The sequence below is a fragment of the Melospiza georgiana genome, chromosome 5 (genome assembly GCF_028018845.1).
Source record: "Melospiza georgiana isolate bMelGeo1 chromosome 5, bMelGeo1.pri, whole genome shotgun sequence".
NCBI lineage: Eukaryota > Metazoa > Chordata > Aves > Passeriformes > Passerellidae > Melospiza > Melospiza georgiana.
In genome coordinates this window covers 68,132,524-68,151,345 of record NC_080434.1, presented here as the reverse complement: position 1 = coordinate 68,151,345, position 18,822 = coordinate 68,132,524, and the positions used below count along the sequence as shown (strand labels likewise).

The window sequence follows — 18,822 nt, the reverse complement described above, 5'->3', positions numbered from 1 at the left end:
ACGGAGCATTCCGTGCCCGGTTCCCAGGGCTGGATGCCGGCACGGGTTTTGTCCCGGGCTGAGGCAGCTCTGCCTTCTGTCGAGGCTCTGGCCGTGTCTCGGCCCCGTGACGGCTCTTTCGAGGTTTGCAGCATTCCCGGCCCCGCTCCTGGCGCCGTTCCCGGCCCGATTCGCGCTGGCTCAGCACTTCCCGGGATGTCAGGAATTTCCTGGTGCGGCGCCCGCGGCTGCCGGAGCCCGCGCGGAGGTGCCTTAAAGGCGCCGTGGCTTTTCCCGGCAGGAATCCCACCGGGAAGCTGCTCCGGTTCCCCGTACCGGAGCGGGATCGAAGCCACCGAGCAGTGCCGGGACAGTCCTGCCCAGGGCCGTGTCACTGTCCCCGTGTCCCCGAGTCATTCCTGCAGGGATGGTCCCAAGGAGTCTCTCCCAGCCTGTGCTCCGGTCTGGGATCTCATCCAGCCTGGATGAATCTCTTCATGTTCTGACAGTGCCACTTCTCCAGGTGTCTCTGGGTGCCACCAGTGTCCTTCCAGTGTCACCCGGGGGGGACGACCCCCTTGGCACACCCTGGTGTTGTGTAGCCAGAGCTGCAGCTCCAGAAGGTTCCAGAAGGTTCCAGAGGGCTCCATGGTTGCCAGGATGTCCCGTTGTGTCACCGGAGCTGTGCCATGCTCCAGTCCCAGCGTGATCCCAAAGGGTTCAGGTCCATTCCCAGGAGCAGCAGCTGCCGGATCCCTCTGGAGAAGCCAAATCCCAACTCCTGGCAGGCCCAGGGGCTGAGGGGGCTGCGGTGCCAGGAGGGACAGGGCATGTTGGCCATGGAGCAGGAGCAGTGGGAACTCTGCTGTCCCCCAGAGCTGTGCCAGGGGGCACACGGCAGAGACCCACGGGGATCCCGAGGGTGTCCCCAAGGGACGAGCCAGGGCACAGCCCATGGGCACAGAGATCTCTCCTGGTGGTTGGACCTCATCACCCAGGAGATGTCCCACGTGGAAGAATTCATCGACCAGGAGCTGTGCCAGGAGAAAGCCTGGGGAGACCAGGAGCTGTGCCAGGGGCGAGGCAACGGATGCCAGGATCTGTCCCAATGGCAGGAATTCACCAACCAAGAGCAGTGCCAAGGGGAGGCCATCGGATCCCAAGAGCAGTGCCAAGGGGAAGCCATCGGATCCCAAGAGCGGTGCCAAGGGGAAGCCATCGGATCCCAAGAGCGGTGCCAAGGGGAAGCCATCGGATCCCAAGAGCAGTGCCAAGGGGAAGCCATCGGATCCCAAGAGCGGTGCCAAGGGGAAGCCATCGGATCCCAAGAGTGGTGCCAAGGGGAATCCAATGGATCTCAAGAGTGGCGCCAAGGGGAATCCAATGGATCCCAAGAGTGGCGCCAAGGGGAAGCCATCGGATACAAAAGTGTGTCCCAATGGGAAGATCTGATCAACCAGGAGATGTTCCAGATGGAAGAACTCTTCAACCAAGAGACGTCCCACATGGAAAACTTCACTGACCAAGAACGGTGCCAAGGGAACGCCAAGAGATGCCAGGAACGGTGCCAAGGGAACGCCAAGGGATACAAAACTCTGTCCCAATGGGAAGACTTAATCCACCAGGAGATGTCCCAGATGAAAGTATCCGTCAACCATGAGACGTCCCAAATGGAAGGATCCATCAACCAGGAGATGTCCCAAATGGAAGGATCCATCAACCAGGAGATGTCCCACATGGAAGAATCCATCAACTGCAAGATGTCCCACATGGAAGACTTCACCAACCAAGAGATGTCCCACATGGAAGGATCCATCAATCAGGAGATGTCCCACATGGAAGGATCCATCAATCAGGAGATGTCCCACATGGAAGGATCCATCAACAAGATGCCCCACATGGAAGAATCCATCAACCAAGACCCGTGCCAAGAAAAAGCCAAGAGACACCAAGAACAGCACCAAGGGAAAACCAATGGATACAAAACTCTGTCCCAATGGGAAGACTTAATCCACCAGGAGATGTGCCAGATGGAAGAATTCATCAACCACGAGATGTCCCAAATGGAAGAACTCACTGACCAAGACCTGTGCCAAGGGGACACCGAGACACACCCAGAGCAGTGTCACGGGAATGTCAGGGGACACAAAACTCTGTCCCAATGGGAAGACTTCACCAACCAAGAGACGTCCCAGTGGGAACGACTTTCTTGACCAGGAGCTGTGCCCAACAGAGCAGGGGCACATCCTCACCCACACCGTGGGTGCCGGCGTCAGCTCCCTCCACCCTGCCCATCCCGACCTCCAGGGCCTTTGCCACGTGGAGCCCGGCACTGACCCCACCTCAGAGAAGTTCAGCATTCCCAGGGAGTTAATCCGAGTTTCCCAGTTTCCCCTTCTGACTCACCTGAAGTTCACAGGAAATGGTTCCCATGTGCTCCCCAAAAAAGGCAGGGGTGCCCAGCCACAGGCAAAGGAATTAATTAAAGGAATTAAAGGAATTCCGGAATTCCTGTGGCTCTGTCGGCTGCTAATGAGCCCCAGGAGGGGTTGAGTGCTCCAGGGGTGTCCCCAAGTTTGGAATGTCACCACGGAACTCAGGGGGCTGGGGGCAGGGACTGATGGAATTGTTTGGGTTGGGAAAATCCCTCTGAGACCACCGAGTCCAGCTCTGCCCAGGCCACCACTGCCATGTCCCCAAGTGCCACATGCACAGGGCTGGTGAATGCCCCAGCGATGGGCACTCCACCCCTGCCAGGGCTGGACAGCCCTTTCCAAGAAGGAATTTTCCCAAAATTATCCAACCTGGCCCAGCCTGAGGCTGTTCCCTCTCCTCCTGTCCCTGTTCCCTGGGAGCAGATCCCAGCTCCCACCTGGCTCCAGGAATCCAGGGAGTTGTGCAGAGCCAGAAGCTCCCCCTGATCCCCCTTTTCTCCAGGCTGAGCCCCTTTCCCAGCTCCCCCAGCTGCTCCTGGAGCTCCAGCCCCTTCCCTTGACTCTCTCCATCCATCGCCTGGATCTCCAATGTCCATCCAGAGTCACCAAACCCCAAGGAACGACCCCAAACTCAACGAGCCCTGGGGTAACTATACAGTAAGAACATTTATTTCCTGGAGACACCTGGAACAGTCTCTCCCACGTCGGATGATCGGAGACACAATTCCAACCCTCTCCTGCTTTGGGTTTGGTCTGTTCCCGGCTCCGATTTTTTACACCGTGAATGCTCCTTCCCGACCCCGAATGACGAAGGAGATCCGAGCACACAGAACTGACTGGCCCCCAAGTGTGGTTCCTGGGAAGCTCCATCACCTGGAGCTTGGCTCCTCCCCGCCGCTTTCCTGCTGCTTGGCCATGAATTTCTGTGGAGAAGGGAGAAGAGAGAGATGGTGCTGCAGGGATATTCCAGGATTATCCCCTAAAACCTGGGCCAGAATATCTGGGCCACGTTCAGTCAGTTCCTCCCACGGCCAAGGTGGGATTTGTCCCATAAAACCCCCCAAGTTCCACATGGGAAGCTCCTGAGGGGAACGTGGCCAAATCTCAGGGGTCAGGATTCCCCACAATCTGGGCATGGAATAAAAATATTCCACATTCCCACTGTATTCCCAAACCCCATCACACGTGAACACCCCTGAATCCAAGGATTTGGGGAGATATTTCCGTTTTTCTGGTGGTGGTACCTCCATGTTCTGCCGGTGCAGGGGGGTCCTGCAGTGGTTGATCATGGAGGGCTCGTCGGCGTAGAAGAGGGAGCAGATCTGGCAGAAGAATCCGGCCTTGGGGACCAGGATGTCCAGAGCTGAGGATACACCACAGTCACCACACACAGCTCCCAGAAATATTCCAACCTCACCTTCCTCTAGCCAAGTCTGGGGAATCTGTGATTCCTCAAGGGGAAATTACAGTTCTTAAACATTCCAAAAAATCAGGTTTTTCACCCAAGCTGGTCCCTGACCCGTTTCAATCCCCAGGTCATCTCCATTTCCAATAAACACTCCATTTTCTGGGAATAAAACAACCAATCCCATTGAAGTTGGAGCAGATCTTGAAGGACTGACCCCATGGAAAAATGATCCCTGCTGGAGCAGTTCCTGAAGGACTGACCCCATGGAAGTTGGAGCAGTTCCTGAAGAACTGACCCCATGGAAATATGATCCCTACTGGAGCAGTCTGTTCCTGAAGGACTGACCCCATGGAAGTTGGAACAATTCCTGAAGAACTGACTCCATGGAACAATTCCTGAAGGACTGACCCCATGGAAGTTGGAACAATTCCTGAAGGACTGACTCCATGGAACAATTCCTGAGGGACTGACCCCATGGAAGTTGGACCAGTTCCTGAAGAACTGAGCCCACAGAAATAGGAACAATTCCTGAAGGATTGACCCCATGGAAAAGCGACCCATGTTGGAGCAGTCTGTTCCTGAAGGACTGATTGATCCCATGGAAGAATGACCCACATTGGAGCAGTTCCTGAAGGAAAGACTCCATGGAAAAGTGACCCATGGTGGAGCAGTTCCTGAAGAACTGACTCCATGGAAGTGGGAGCAGCTCCTGAAGGACTGCCCATGGTGGAGCAGTTCCTGAAGAACTGACCCCATGGAAAAGTGATCTATGCTGGAGCAGTCTGTTCCTGAAGGGTTGACCCCATGGAAGTTGGAGCAGTTCCTGAAGAACTGACCCCATGGAAAAATGATCCCTACTGGAGCAGTCTGTTCCTGAAGAACTGACCCCATGGAAAAGTGACCCACGTTGGAGTCTGTTCCTGAAGGACTGACCCCATGGAAGTTGGAACAATTCCTGAAGGACTGACCCCATGGAACAATTCCTGAAGGACTGACCCCACGGAAGTTGGAACAATTCCTGAAGGACTGACTCCATGGAAAAGTGACTCATGTTGGAGCAGCTCCTGAGGGACTGACCCCATGGAAGTTGGGCCAGTTCCTGAAGAACTGAGCCCACAGAAATAGGAACAATTCCTGAAGGATTGACCCCATGGAAAAGCGACCCATGTTGGAGCAGTCTGTTCCTGAAGGATTGATTGACCCCATGGAAGAATGACCCACATTGGAGCAGTTCCTGAAGGAAAGACTCCATGGAAAAGTGACCCATGGTGGAGCAGTTCCTGAAGAACTGACTCCATGGAAGTGGGAGCAGCTCCTGAAGGACTGCCCATGGTGGAGCAGTTCCTGAAGAACTGACTCCATGGAAGTGGGAGCAGCTCCTGAAGGACTGACCCCATGGAAATTCAGGAAGTTCCTGAAGGACTGACCCCACAGAAGTTGGAGCAGGGACCTGATTGATTCCTGAAGGATTGATCCCACGGAAAAAGTGACCCACAACAGAGCAGCTGCTGAAGGAAAGACTCCATGGAAGTGACTCATGTTGGAGCAGCTCCTGAAGGACTGACCCCAAGGAAGCTGGAACAATTCCTGACCCCATGGAGAATTCAGTATATCCCTACATCCTCATTTCACAGGCCTGGCAGCAATTTCCTCCTTTCCAGACACTGAATGTTGGGAATAAAACTCACCACGGGATGGGAACCCTCAGGACACCCCACACTGCACCCCACTAATAATCAATATTTCCACCTGGATTTGGAAATTTCCGGAAAAAAACTTTCCGTGAGAGGCTTCTGAGTTTAACCAACTAGTTAAACACGGATTTGGAGGAGCCAAGGAAAACCATGGATTCTGGGCCCTGACTTTGAGGTTCTCTGTGGTGGTGAGGCACAGGAGGAGTTTTCAAATGGGCAGGAAAGAATCTTCCAGCCAAGAAAACCTGGAGCATTTCAGGGGATTCCTTTGGATTTACCTTTGGGAGTGCTCTGCGTCTTGGGGACACCTGGAAAAGTCGTTTTCTTCTGCTGAGGCTTTGGTTCTGCATCTTCTGATCCCAGCTGAGCTGCTGGAGACAGAAATGCATGTTGGGATGGAATCATGGAATCATGGAGTGATGGAATGGAAGCATGGAACAGAATCACGGAATGATGGAATGGAACCATGGCATGGTTTGGGTTGGGAGGCACCTAAGAGACATGGACACCTTCCACCAGCCCAGGCGGCTCCAAGCCTCGTCCAAGCTGGCCTTGATGTTCCTCACCTTTTGGCTTGGAGATTTCAGCCATTTCATCCTCTGGATTTGTATCTCCTAGAATTCCCATTTCTTCTGGTCCTGCAACAGCAACAATATCTTCGTCATCTTCGTCCTCGGGCGGGTTCTTCCCTGGGAAAGTGCTTTCTTCTTCTTCATCGCCGACTTCGTCGACTGTAACAAAGTTCAGTTCCTCTTTGAGGTGATTGAAGTCGGCCAGGAAATCATCCTCATCCTCGTTGACCTCATCCAGAGTCACCAGAGGATTGTCCTCGTTGTCCTCCTGGATTTCATCCACGGTCACCAAGGCGTTGGGATCGTCGGGCACCTGGGAGGCCGCGCCATCCCCGGCGTTGGTTTTCCCCTCCTCGGCGGCGCTCAGCTCCGCGGGCTCGTTGAGGGGCAGCTCCTCCACCTCCCCAATCTCATCCACGGTCACCAAGGGCTCGGCCTTCAGATCCCGCTCCTCAAATTCCCCCCGGGGCCCGTTCCCGTGGGAGCCCGGCTCCTCCTGCTCCGAGATCTCATCCAGCGTCAGCAGCGCCTGCGGATCCTTCACCGCTTCCGACAGCTCCTCCTCTTCCACCACCTCATCCACCACCACCAGGCCCTGGGGGTCGACGCCCGGCAGCGGCACCGGGGCCTCCTCCTCCTCCTCCCCGATCTCATCCAAGGTGACAAAGGACAGCTCACCTTCGGCTCCGCAACTCTTCCCTTTCCTCTTCTTGGGCGCCGGCTCCGGAGGGTTGGCTTTGGGCGCTTCTTTTCTCTTCCCCCTCGGGGGGTTCCGCCGCGGCATCACCGGAGACTCGGCTTCCTCCAGCACCTCGTCCACCGTGACGAACTCGTCCAGGTTAAACGGGAAGAGCTCTTCCTCCTGGGAATGGAACAGTTAACTGTCATCTCCAGGAGGAACATCCACACATGTTGGATCCAAAAAATAACCCCAGATTTAATTTGAGTGAAAAAAAAACAAAACAAAAAAAAAAGTGGTCAGAGCTTAAATTGCAGCTTAAACCTCAGTTAATTTAAATTAATGACTCAGAAATTCAATATTTTGGATTAATTAATTTAAATTAACTCAGGTTTAACCTCGTCCACCATGACGAACTCGTCCAGGTTAAACGGGAAGAGCTCTTCCTCCTGGGAATGGAACAGTTAACTGTCATCTTCTCCAGGAGGAACATCCACACATGTTGAATCCAAAAAATAACCCCAGATTTAATTTGAGTGAAAAAAAACTCAAAAAAAAAGCGGTCAGAGCTTAAATTGCAGCTTAAACCTCAGGTAATTTAAATTAATTACTCAGAAATGTTGAACTTCTGAGTCATTAATTTAAATTAACTCAGGTTTAACCTCGTCCACCGTGACGAACTCGTCCAGGTTAAACGGGAAGAGCTCTTCCTCCTGGGAATGGAATAGTTAACTGTCATCTTCTCCAGGAGGAACATCCACACATGTTGGATCCAAAAAATAACCCCAGATTTAATCTGAGTGAAAAAAAACCAAAAAAAAAAAAGTGGTCAGAGCTTAAATTGCAGCTTAAACCTCAGGTAATTTAAATTAATGACTCAGAAATTCAACATTTCTGAGTAATTAATTTAAATTAACTCAGGTTTAACCTTGTCCACCGTGACGAACTCGTCCAGGTTAAATGGGAAGAGCTCTTCATCCTGGAAATGGAATATTTAACTGTCATCACCAGCAGGATATAAAAAATAACCCCAAATTTAATTTCAGAGTGAAAAACAAAAAAAAAACTGGTCAGGGCTTAAATTGCACCTTAAACCTGAGTTAATTTAAATTAATTACTCAGAAATTCAACATTTCTGAGTAATTAATTTAAATTAACTCAGGTTTAGTTCAGGAAGCCAAAGTCCTCTGGAAAAATCGCAGCAGGTCAATAGAGGATAAAATTCCATGGGTAAAATTCAATGGATGAAATTCAGGAGATAAAAATCAATGGATAAAATCCAGTGGGATAAAGGTCAATCGACAAAATTCAGTGGATAAAATTAAAGGGACAAAATTAGTTGGATAAAATCCAGCAGATAAAGTTGAAGGGACGAAATTCAACAGGTAAAATTCAGTGGATGAATTTCAAGGGACAAAATTCAACGGATAAAATTCAGTGGAAAAAAATCAATGGATGAAATTCAGTGGGGAAAGGCCAAAGGATAAAACTGAAGGGATAAAATTCAGTGGATAAAGTTTAACGGATAAAATTCAATGGATAAAATTCAGTGGATGAAATTCAATGGAAAAAATTCAGTGGATGAAATTCAGTGGAGAAAGGCCAAAGGATAAAACTGAAGGGATAAAATTCAGGGGATAAAGTTTAACAGATAAAATTCAATGGATAAAATTCAGTGGATGAAATTCAATGGAAAAAATTCAGTGGATGAAATTCAGTGGAGAAAGGCCACCGGATAAAACTGAAGGGACAAAACTTAGTGGATAAAATTCATTCAGTAAAGTTCAACAGATAAAAGTCAACGGATAAAATTCCTGCCAATTCAAAGTTCTGGGTCCAAAGGAACGGGTGCCCCATCCCAAATGATGCCTCTGATTTCTTCCATTGAGAATTCTGAATTTTTTATTTACTTTTTTTGCCAAATTATTCCATCCTACCCTCACATTTTCATGGATATTTAACACAAACTGTGAAACTGGGATTTGGGGATGGATTTATGGGATCTGATCCCAGCTGGGGTTTACTGGTGGTCCCGGCTCTGTGAGCCTGGAAATAGGGACTGGAGAGATCCAAAGGGAATGGATGCAAAGGGATTCCAGCATCCCAGAGCCCACGGGATCCATGGACACCAGAAGGAAAAAGGGCAGGAATTTGGTGATCCCATTTTGGGAAGAGGGGAAAGATTCCTGAGAGCAGGAACATCATGGAATGCTGGAATGGTTTGGGTTGGAGAAGATCCTAAATCCCATCCAATCCCACATCCTGGAACATCAAAAATCCCCATTTCCATACACTCCATCCATCCTTTTAATCCCATGGTTTTCCATCCTTACCTCCTTCTGTTTTCCAGTGCTGCTGGCGCTGCTTTTCAAAGCTGCAGCACCGCCCCCACCAGGAGCCTGCAAAATGGGACAAAAAATTCCATGAAATCCCAGGAAATCCCAATCCTCACCGAGCACAGCTTTGTTTGGATCAAGGAGCTGCTCTGGGATGTCCCCACAGCTCCGGGGATTTGCCACCAACGGGTGACACCTGGCTCAGGAGCCTCTTTTCCATCTGTGCAGGGCTTGGAAAAGCAAATTTCAGCTCCCCAGAGGACACAGGGTTTATTCCCACTTGGAGCTGCTCCAAGGAATTCAGTTTGGATTTGCTTCCAAAACAACTTCCATAGGATTTTCCAACCAGCTCCACCCTCCTGGTGCAGCTGAAAGGAACAGGTTACCCAGCAGCTCCTCTGGTGGCCCCAGGATTTATGGAAAAGGGGTGATCCCAGAAACCCAGAGTGGGAGAAGCTCAGGGAACACCTGGGCACTCCTGCCCGCCTCACCTGATTCCCACCAGGATTTTCCTTGGTGCCAGAAGTTCCACTCTCTCCCTGCTGGCTCTGCTTTGAACTCGTCGGGGATTCCAGCTGGGAATCCTTTTCCTGCTGGGATGAGCTCTTCCCGCCGTCTCCCTGTGCTTCCACTCCGGAATTTCCGTTCCCTTTCCATTGGCTGCTCCCGGCTCCCGGCTGAGCCGCGGCTTTGGGTGGGATTTTCTTCTCCAGTCCTGCTTTGGGGGGGATTTTCTGCTCCCCAGCTCTTCCCAGGGAAGGCTCGGTGATCCTGACGGGAATTTTCTGTTTCAGGATGTCCGGGACAGACACCACAGCCTTCAGCAGGGTTTTCCCAATGCAAGATTCCTTCAGGGACGCAGCGGGATTTACCGGAGCGGCCGCGTGGTTTTCTTCTGATTTTGCAGCTCCCATCCCTTTATTTTGTGGGATTTTAACCAAACTTCCCCCGTGCGTCTCACCAACAGCATTCCCAGGGCTCTCCCCACCCTTGGAGGATGTTTTTCCCGGTGTTTTCTCCAGTTCTGTCCCAGCCTTGCCCCCAGTCTTCCCTGGATTTTCCCCAAGTTTGGGCACGGATTCCTCCGCTGTCGCCTCTCTCTCTGCTCCAGCCACATCCAGTTTATTCCCTGGAGCGTGCAGAGTTTTTGGGACAGCTTTCCTCTCCGTGGACGTTTCCTGGCTGCTCTTCCCAGCCTCGGGAACGGGAGTTTTCTCCGGAGCAGCCGGCTCCGCGCTGGGCTGGGTGACACCGGGTGACACCGCGGGAGCCTCCTCCGAGCTCGGGGACACTCCAGGGATGGCTCCCGGCGTTCCTCCGGCTGCTGGGGTGGCCTTGCTGGATGATTCCAGAGGTTCCACAGCGGGAGCAGAGGGTTCCTCATCCTCCTTTTGGAGGATTTCCAGCTCTGGCCCATCCCGAGATTTGTCCGTCCCCACTCGGGAAAGCGGCGCCGGTTTCTCCTCCGACCCCGCTGCGGGCGATTTGCTGCCAGCAGGATCCACAGGAATTCCAGGATCCAACCCCTCCACGTCCATCCCTGTGGGTGATTCCCTCGCTGCTCCTCCGGCCTGCGACTCGGGAATCTCCAGTTGTCCCGCTGGAATCTCCTCCGGGACATTTGGGGTGGGAATTTGGCCTTTCTTGGCCTCTCCCGATGGATTCCCAGCTGGTTTTTGCACCGTTCCTGATCCCTCTGGGATTTTTTTCAAGCCAGAGCTAGAAGCATTTAAAAGAAACAAAAATCAAACCATGGGGAGAGAATTCCAGAAGTCTCAGAAAGCTCCGGATGCCACCGGTGGGAGTTTTTTCTGGAGCATGAGGAAATGGGATTGGGAATTCTGTGGGAAAAGGCGACACTTGAGGTGAATAATTCACATTTTGGAGACCTCATGTCTCGGAAAATTTCCGTCCCACAGAAGGGAAATTGGGAGTGTCCCACCAAAAGGATGCTCCTGGATAAGGGAATTAGAGGAGCTTTGCTCTGTCTGCAGCTCCCAATCCCGAGAGAGCAGGTTTGGATTTGGGATCAGGTTTTCGTTTGGGTTTAAAATCCCTGATTTCCATGGAGAACCCTCTGGGATAACGCAGCCCAAGGTGCCACAGGATGGAGCTTTCCAGGGAATTTCAGACTTCCCTGAGGGAAAGAATCCCATAGGATGAGCTTGGGAAGTGTTTCAATGGCTGTGCCTGGAGCACGCATTGCAGCAGAATTCCAGCAGGGAATTTCTGCTCCAAAACCTGGAAAAATCAGGAATGTCCAGGAGAGCGGGATTTGGGATCCTCCAAAGGGATTTTTCCATCAATTCAACACTTCTGACTGTGCTCAGTTTGTTTTCCACTGGGATGCACAGAAAACTCCTGGGATTAAATGGAACCCCCCCCCCCCACCTCGGATTCATGGAAAATGTGACCTGGGAAAAGCAAAGCCCAGGGGTGAAGTTTAATTAATTAAAGTTTCAGAAAAATCATTAATAATTAAAATAATAATTCAGCTGTTTTCTGCTCCCTAAGAAATAGAATAAATTAATTGTGTGCATGTGGAGCAGGGAGAAATGTCAACTTTCCAACTTTTCAGAAGCTGGGACTCATGGAAAAGCCACATTTTAATTTTAATTTTTAATTCCACTTGTCTGGAATCAAGAAGTGGCTGTGAGGAAGAGATTCCCATTAATTTGGGAATTAATGCTCCCAAAATTCAGCAGTTTCATGGAATGACAAGGAAAGAAATGGGATCTGGGAATACAGAGCTTTTCCATAACAGAATTCCTTAAATTTGAGGATGATCCTTACACAATTTGCGGGTTTTAAAAACAAAACTCATCCAGAAATCCGAGTTGGAATCACAGAAAAAAAGGGATCGAAGCCATATTTAACAAAAATTCCTAAAAATTTCTGGGAATGCAGCAGTCAGGAAAAGGCATTCCAGAGGCAGGGATAGAGGGAAGAGCTGCAGGATGGAATAAAAGCAACAAGAGGAGCCAGGACATGAGCAGGGGAAAAAACAAGGAAAAACTCCACAGAAATTGGGGTTTCACGCCATTTTTCCATGATTTTTTAATGAATCCCAAATATTTTGGCTCTGGAGGACATGGAGTGGGAAGGAGGAGCAGCAGGACACAGCTGGAGGGAGGCTCAGCAATCCCTAATCGTGGATGAACATTCCAAGAGGGAAAAGAAATGGATAAAATTCCCAAAAATCCTCGCAGGCTGTACCTTCCTTTGCTCCCATCCTCTTTCTTCACTTCCTTTTTCCCGGTTTCAGCCTGGAAAACAAAAATCCCAATCCCTGAGGTGAAATCCCAGACCTGAGGGAAATATCCCAACCCTGAGGGAAAAATCACGATCCTGAGGGAAATCCTACCCTTTAGGAAAAAAACCCAAACTCTGAGGGAAAAATCCCAACCCTGAGGGAAAAATTCCATCCTTGAGAGGAAAATCCCAAACCCTGAGGGGAAAATCCCAATTCTGAGGGAAGAACTCCAACTCTGAGACAAAAATCCCAAACCTGAGGGGGAAAATCCCAACCCTGAAGGGAAAAAATCTCAAACTCTGAGGGAAAAATCCCAGCCCTGTGGGAAAAATCCCAACCCTGAGTGGAAAGTCCTGACCCTGGGGGGGGAAAAAATCCCAACCCTTAGGGAAAATCCTAATCATGAGGGAAAAACCCAATCCTGAGAGGGAAATCACAACTCTGAGGGGGAAATCCCAGTCCTGAGGAAAAAATACCGTCCTTGAAGGGGAAAATCCCAACCCTGAGGAGGAAATCCCATCCTTGTGGGAAAAAAATTCCAAACTGTGAGGGAAAAATCCCAACCCTGAGGCAAAAATCAGGCTCTGAGGGAGAAAATCCCAACCTGAGAGAAAATCCTGGTCCTGAGGGAAATCCCATCCTTGAGGGAAAAAATCCCAAATCCTGAGGGAAAAGTCCCAAACCCTAAGGGAAAATTCTAACCCTGAGGGGGAAATCGCAATCCTGAGGGAAAAATCCAATCCTGAGGGGGAAATCCCAATCATGAGGGAAAAATTCCAACCCAGAGGGAAAAAAAGTCCCAAATCCTGAGGAAAAATTCCAACCCTGACAGGAAAATCATGATCCTGACAGGAAAATCATGATCCTAAGGGAAAAATACATCCTTGAAGGAAAAATCCCTAAACCCTGAGGGAAAAATCCCAATCCTGAGAGAAATCCCATCCTTGAGAGAAAATATCCCAACCCTGAGAGAAAAACCATGACCCTGAAGAAAATCCTATCCTCGAGGGAAAATATCCCAACCTCTGAGTAAAAATCCCAATCCTGAGAGAAAAATACCATCCTTGAAGGGAAAAATCCCAATCCCTGAAGGAAATCTCAAACTCTGAGGGAATATCCCAAACCTGAGGGAAAATCTTGACCCTGGGGGGAAAAATTCCAACCCTGACAGAAAAATCCCAATCATGAGGGAAAAACCCAATCCTGAGGGGGAAATCCCGACTCTGAGGGTGAAATCCCAATCCTGAGGGAAAAATTCCAACCCTGAGGGAAAAAAATTCTGACTGTGAGGGAAATCTCATTCTTGAGGGAAAAATCCCAAACCCTGAGGGAAAAATCCCAACCCTGAGGGAAAAATCCCAATTCTGAGGGAAAAAAATTCTGACTGTGAGGGAAATCTCATTCTTGAGGGAAAAATCCCAAACCCTGAGGGAAAAATCCAAATCCTGAGGGGGAAAATCCCAGCCCTGAGGGGGAAAATCCCAATCCTGAGAGGGAAATCCCAGTCCTGAGGGGGAAAAATCCCAATCCTGAGGGGGAAAAATCCTAGCCCTGGGGCGGGGAAGGAAATCCCAACCTCGAGGGAAAAAAAAATCCAAACCCTGAGGAAGAATTCCAACCATGAGGGAAAATCTTGGCCCTCAGGGTAAAATCCCAACCCTGAAGGAAATCCCATCCCACAGCTCTTTGCAGGAAGGTTCTCCCATCCCCAAAAAAACCCCAAATGGTGGAAAATACGGAATTTTTACCTCAGGAATGTCTCCGTGGGAGGACAAGGAGCAGGTGAGTGTGTGTTCTCCTATGGAATATGGATATTGCTGCAGGAAACTGTGCATGGAGCGCGCGGATTTGGGGCTGTCCAGGTGCAGGATTGCCTGAGGGAAAAAAAATCTTGGTAATTCCTTAATTTATGGATAAAATGAGAATTTTTAAACCTGCTGGAATGTCTTGTTTTTTCCCTGTCATTTTCCAGGCGTAAAAAGGGTTAAAAGTCACTTTAAAATGGCTCAATTTGGGTCCTAAAGGTGGAACTAACTTGGATTTTTGGGATTTAAAATATTTTTCCTGGATTTGGCAATTTTCAAAATATATTCTGGGTTTTTTTAATTTTTGGGGGATTTTTCTTGGGTTTTCTGGAATTTAAAAACTACTTCCTTGGATTTTTAGGATTTAAAAAGCATTTTCAATGGATTTTGGGATTTTAAGGGCATTTTCCTTGTTTATTGGGGATTTAAAGGACATTTGCTTTGGATTTTAAAGAATATTTCTATGGGTCTTTTCTTTTTGTTTTTGGGACTTGAAAAACATTTTCTTGGCTTTTCTGTGATTCAAAGGATATTTTCCTTGTTTTTCTTGGGATTTAAAAACATTTTCTTAATTTTTTTTCCTTATTTAAAGACCATTTCCTTCTTTTTTTGGGATCAAAGACCTAAAAAATCCCCCCCAAACCTCAGCAATTCTGCCATTCCCACTCTTACCAATTCCCAAAAACTCCCAAACCCCTTATCCCCAAGTCCCCAAAATTCCCCCAAAAAATCCCCCAAAAATCCACTAAAACCTTCCCAAAAACTTAAAAAAAATTCCCCCAGATCCACCAAAAACTCCCCCAAAATTAAAAAAAAATCCCCCCAAAATTGCAAGAAATCCCAAAAAATCCACAAAAATTAAAAAAAAAAAATCCCCCACATTTCCACAAAAATCTCCCAAAATTAAAAATAATCCCCCAATAAAAAAAAATAGAAATAATCCCCTAAAATTTCCAACTAAATCCACCAAAAATCTCCCAAAAGTTCCAAAAAGATCCCCAAAAATCCCAAAGGAAAAGACCAAAGAGAGGAAAGGGCAGAAAGGGGGGGAAAGGGAAAAAGGGACAGGAAGAGGAAAAGAAGGAAATGGGGAAAAGGGGGAATAAAGTGGGACAGAGGAAAGAGGGGCAAAAAGGGGAAAAACTGAAAGGATGGGGAAAGGAAGAGGGAAAAGGAAAAAATGGGAATAAGGAGAGAAAAAAAAAAATATTCCACAATCCCCCCAAAATTTTCCAAAAAATCCCAATAAATTTTAATAAAACCCTCAAAAAATCTCCCAAAAATTCCCAAAAAAATCTAGAAAATTCCACCAAAAATTGCCCAAAAATCCTCAAAACCTCATTTTTTCCCTTCAAGCTCCAGTTTTCCCCCAGGCCCAGGGCTGTACTTTGTGGCGGTTGCTGAGCACGGCACAGTGCTCCACCTTGCCAAGCACAACCCAGCACACATCAGCTCCAATTCCTGGAACCCCTCTGCCAAAAATCCCCTCAAAATCCCCCCAAAAACCCCATTTTCCCCCATTTTCCTCTGCTGTACCCGGTGCCGGTTGCTGAGCACGGTGCAGTGCTCCACCTTGCCAAGCACAACGGGGTACAGAGCAGCTCCACTTCCCAGAACCCCTCATCCAAAAATCCCCCAAAATTTCCCAAAAAACCCCATTTTCCCCAATTTTTCCCTGTTTTACCCGGTGGCAGTTGCTGAGCACAGCACAGTGCTCCACCTTGCCAAAGTGCAGCCCCGCACACACCAGCTCCAATTTCTGGAACCCCTCTGCCAAAAACCCCCCAAAATTCCCCAGAAAACCCCATTTTCCCCAATTTTTCCTCTGCTGTACCCAGTGCCAGTTGCTGAGCACAGCGCAGTGCTCCACCTTGCCAAGCACAACCTGGCACAAACCACCTCCACTTCCCAGAACCCCTCATCCAGAAATCCCCTCAAAATCCCCCAAAAAGCCCCATTTTCCCCCATTTTTGCCCCATTTTCCCCGGCTGTACCCGGTGCCGGTTGCTGAGCACAGCACAGTGCTCCACCTTGCCGAAGCGCAGCCCTGCACACACCAGCTCCAATTCCCAAATCCCTCTGCCAAAAATCCCCCCAAAAAAACCCCCATTTTTCTCCTATTTTTTCCCCATTTTCCCCAGTTGTACCTGGTGCTGGTTGCTGAGCACAGCACAGTGCTCCACCTTGCCGAAGCGCAGCCCCGCGCACACCAGCTCCAGCTCCCAAATTCCTCTGCCAAAAATCCCTCAAAATCCCCCCAAAACCCCATTTTCTCCCATTTCCCCCATTTTTCCCGTTTTACCCGGTGCCAGTTGCTGAGCACGGTGCAGTGCTCCACCTTGCCAAGCACAACGGGGCACAGAGCAGCGGCACTTCCCAGAACCCCTCTGCCAAAAATCCCCCAAAATCCCCCCAAAAAACCCAATTTTCCCCCCTTTTTTCCCCCATTTTCCCCAGTTTTACCCGGTGCCGGTTGCTGAGCACGGCGCAGTGCTCCACTCAGCACAGAGCAGCGGCACTTCCCAGAACCCCTCTGCCAAAAATCTCCCAAAAACCCCATTTTCTCCCATTTTCCCCAATTTTCCTCTGCTGTACCTGGTGCCGGTTAGCTGAGCACGGTGCAGTGCTCCACCTCGCCAAGCACAACCCAGCACACACCAGCTCCAATTCCTGGAACCCCTCTGCCAAAAATACCCCAAAATTTCCCAAAGAAACCCCATTTTCTCCCATTTTTTCCCCCATTTTACCCTGCTGTACCCGGGGCCGGTTGCTGAGCACAGCACAGTGCTCCACCTTGCCAAAGCGCAGCCCCGCACACACCAGCTCCAGCTCCCAAATCCCTCTGCCAAAAATCCCTCAAAATCCCCCCAAAACCCCATTTGCCCCAATTTTCCCCCATTTTCCCCTGCTGTACCCAGTGCCGGTTGCTGAGCACGGTGCAGTGCTCCACCTCGCCAAGCACAACCTGACGCAAACCAGCTCCACTTCCCAGAACCCCTCTGCAAAAAATCCCCCAAAATCCCCCCAAAAAACCCCATTTTCCCCCATTTTTTCCCCCATTTTCCCCAGCTGTACCCGGTGCCGGTTGCTGACCACGGTGCAGTGCTCCATCTTGCCAAGCACAACCCAGCACACACCAGCTCCAATTCCTGGAACCCCTCTGCAAAAAATCCCCCAAATTCCCCCATTTTTTCTCCTCCAAACTCTGATTCCCCCCAGGCTCAGGGCCATACCCGGTGCCGGTTGCTGAGCACAGCACAGTGCTCCACCTTGCCAAGCACAACCCAGTGCACACCAGCTCCATTTCCTAGAACCCCTCATCCAAAAATCCCCCAAAATTTCCCAAAAACCCCATTTTCCCCCATTTTCCCCCATTTTTGCCCCATTTTCCCCTGCTGTACCCGGTGCCAGTTGCTGAGCACAGTACAGTGCTCCACCTCGCCAAGTACAATGGGGCACAGAGCAGCTCCACTTCCCAGAACCCCTCTGCCAAAAACCCCCCAAAACCCAATTTTCCCCCATTTTTTCCCCCATTTCCCCCTGTTTTACCCGGTGCCAGTTGCTGAGCACGGTGCAGTGCTCCACCTTGCCAAGCACAACGGGGCACAGAGCAGCTGCACTTCCCAGAACCCCTCATCCAAAAATCCCCCCAAAACCCCATTTTCCCCCATTTTTGCCCCATTTTCCCCTGCTGTAGCCGGTGCCGGTTGCTGAGCACAGCACAGTGCTCCACCTTGCACAACCCAGCACAGACCAGCTGCACTTCCCAGAACCCCTCTGCCAAAAATCCCCCAAAATTTCCCATTAAAACCCCATTTTTCCCCTGCTGTACCCGGGGCCCGGTTGCTGAGCACAGCACAGTGCTCCACCTTGCCGAAGCGCAGCCCTGCGCACACTGGCTCCAACTCCCAAATCCCTCTGCCAAAAATCCCCCCAAAAAACCCCATTTTTCCCCATTTTCCCCCATTTTCCCCCCATTTTCCCCGGCTGTACCCGGTGTCGGTTGCTGAGCACGGTGCAGTGCTCCACCTTGCCAAGCACAACCCAGCACACACCAGCTCCAATTCCTGGAACCCCTCTGCCAAAAATCCCCCAAAATCCCCCCAAAAACCCCATTTTCCCCCATTTTTCCCCCATTTTCCTCTGCTGTACTCGGTGCCGGTTGCTGAGCACGGTGCAGTGCTCCACCTTGCCAAGCACAACGGGGCACAGAGCAGCGGCACTTCCCAGAACCCCTCATCCAAAAATCCCCCAAAAACCCCCATTTTTGCCCCATTTTCCCCAGTTGTACCAGGTGCCGGTTGCTGTGCACAGCACAGTGCTCCACCTTGCACAACCCAGCACAGACCAGCTGCACTTCCCAGAACCCCTCTGCCAAAAATCCCCCAAAATTTCCCAAAAAAACCCATTTTCCCCCATTTTCCCCCATTTTTGCCCCATTTTCCCCCCATTGTTGTACCCGCTGGCGGTTGCTGAGCACAGCACAGTGCTCCACCTTGCCAAGCACAACCCAGCACACAGCAGCTCCATTTCCTAGAACCCCTCTGCCAAAAATCTCCCAAAATTTCCAAAAAAACCCCCATTTTCTCCCATTTTCCCCCCATTTTCCCCAGTTTTACCCGGTGCCGGTTGCTGAGCACAGCACAGTGCTCCACCTTGCC

General features: G+C 50.1%; 1 protein-coding gene across 1 annotated transcript in view; it reads right to left on the bottom strand.

Moving 5' to 3' along the window:
- Positions 1-3,061: 3,061 nt before the first annotated feature.
- Positions 3,062-18,822, bottom strand: part of ZNF638 (zinc finger protein 638) — a gene marked incomplete at its 5' end in the record, with an annotated part of 28,833 nt that continues 13,072 nt past the window's right edge. Inside the window, 8 exons of the mRNA XM_058025200.1 lie at positions 3,062-3,337; positions 3,659-3,777; positions 5,795-5,887; positions 6,083-6,950; positions 9,101-9,166; positions 9,595-10,822; positions 12,320-12,369; positions 14,105-14,230. Of these exons, the coding sequence (XP_057881183.1) occupies positions 3,284-3,337; positions 3,659-3,777; positions 5,795-5,887; positions 6,083-6,950; positions 9,101-9,166; positions 9,595-10,822; positions 12,320-12,369; positions 14,105-14,230 (2,604 nt within the window). The remainder of the gene's footprint in view (positions 3,338-3,658; positions 3,778-5,794; positions 5,888-6,082; positions 6,951-9,100; positions 9,167-9,594; positions 10,823-12,319; positions 12,370-14,104; positions 14,231-18,822) is intronic.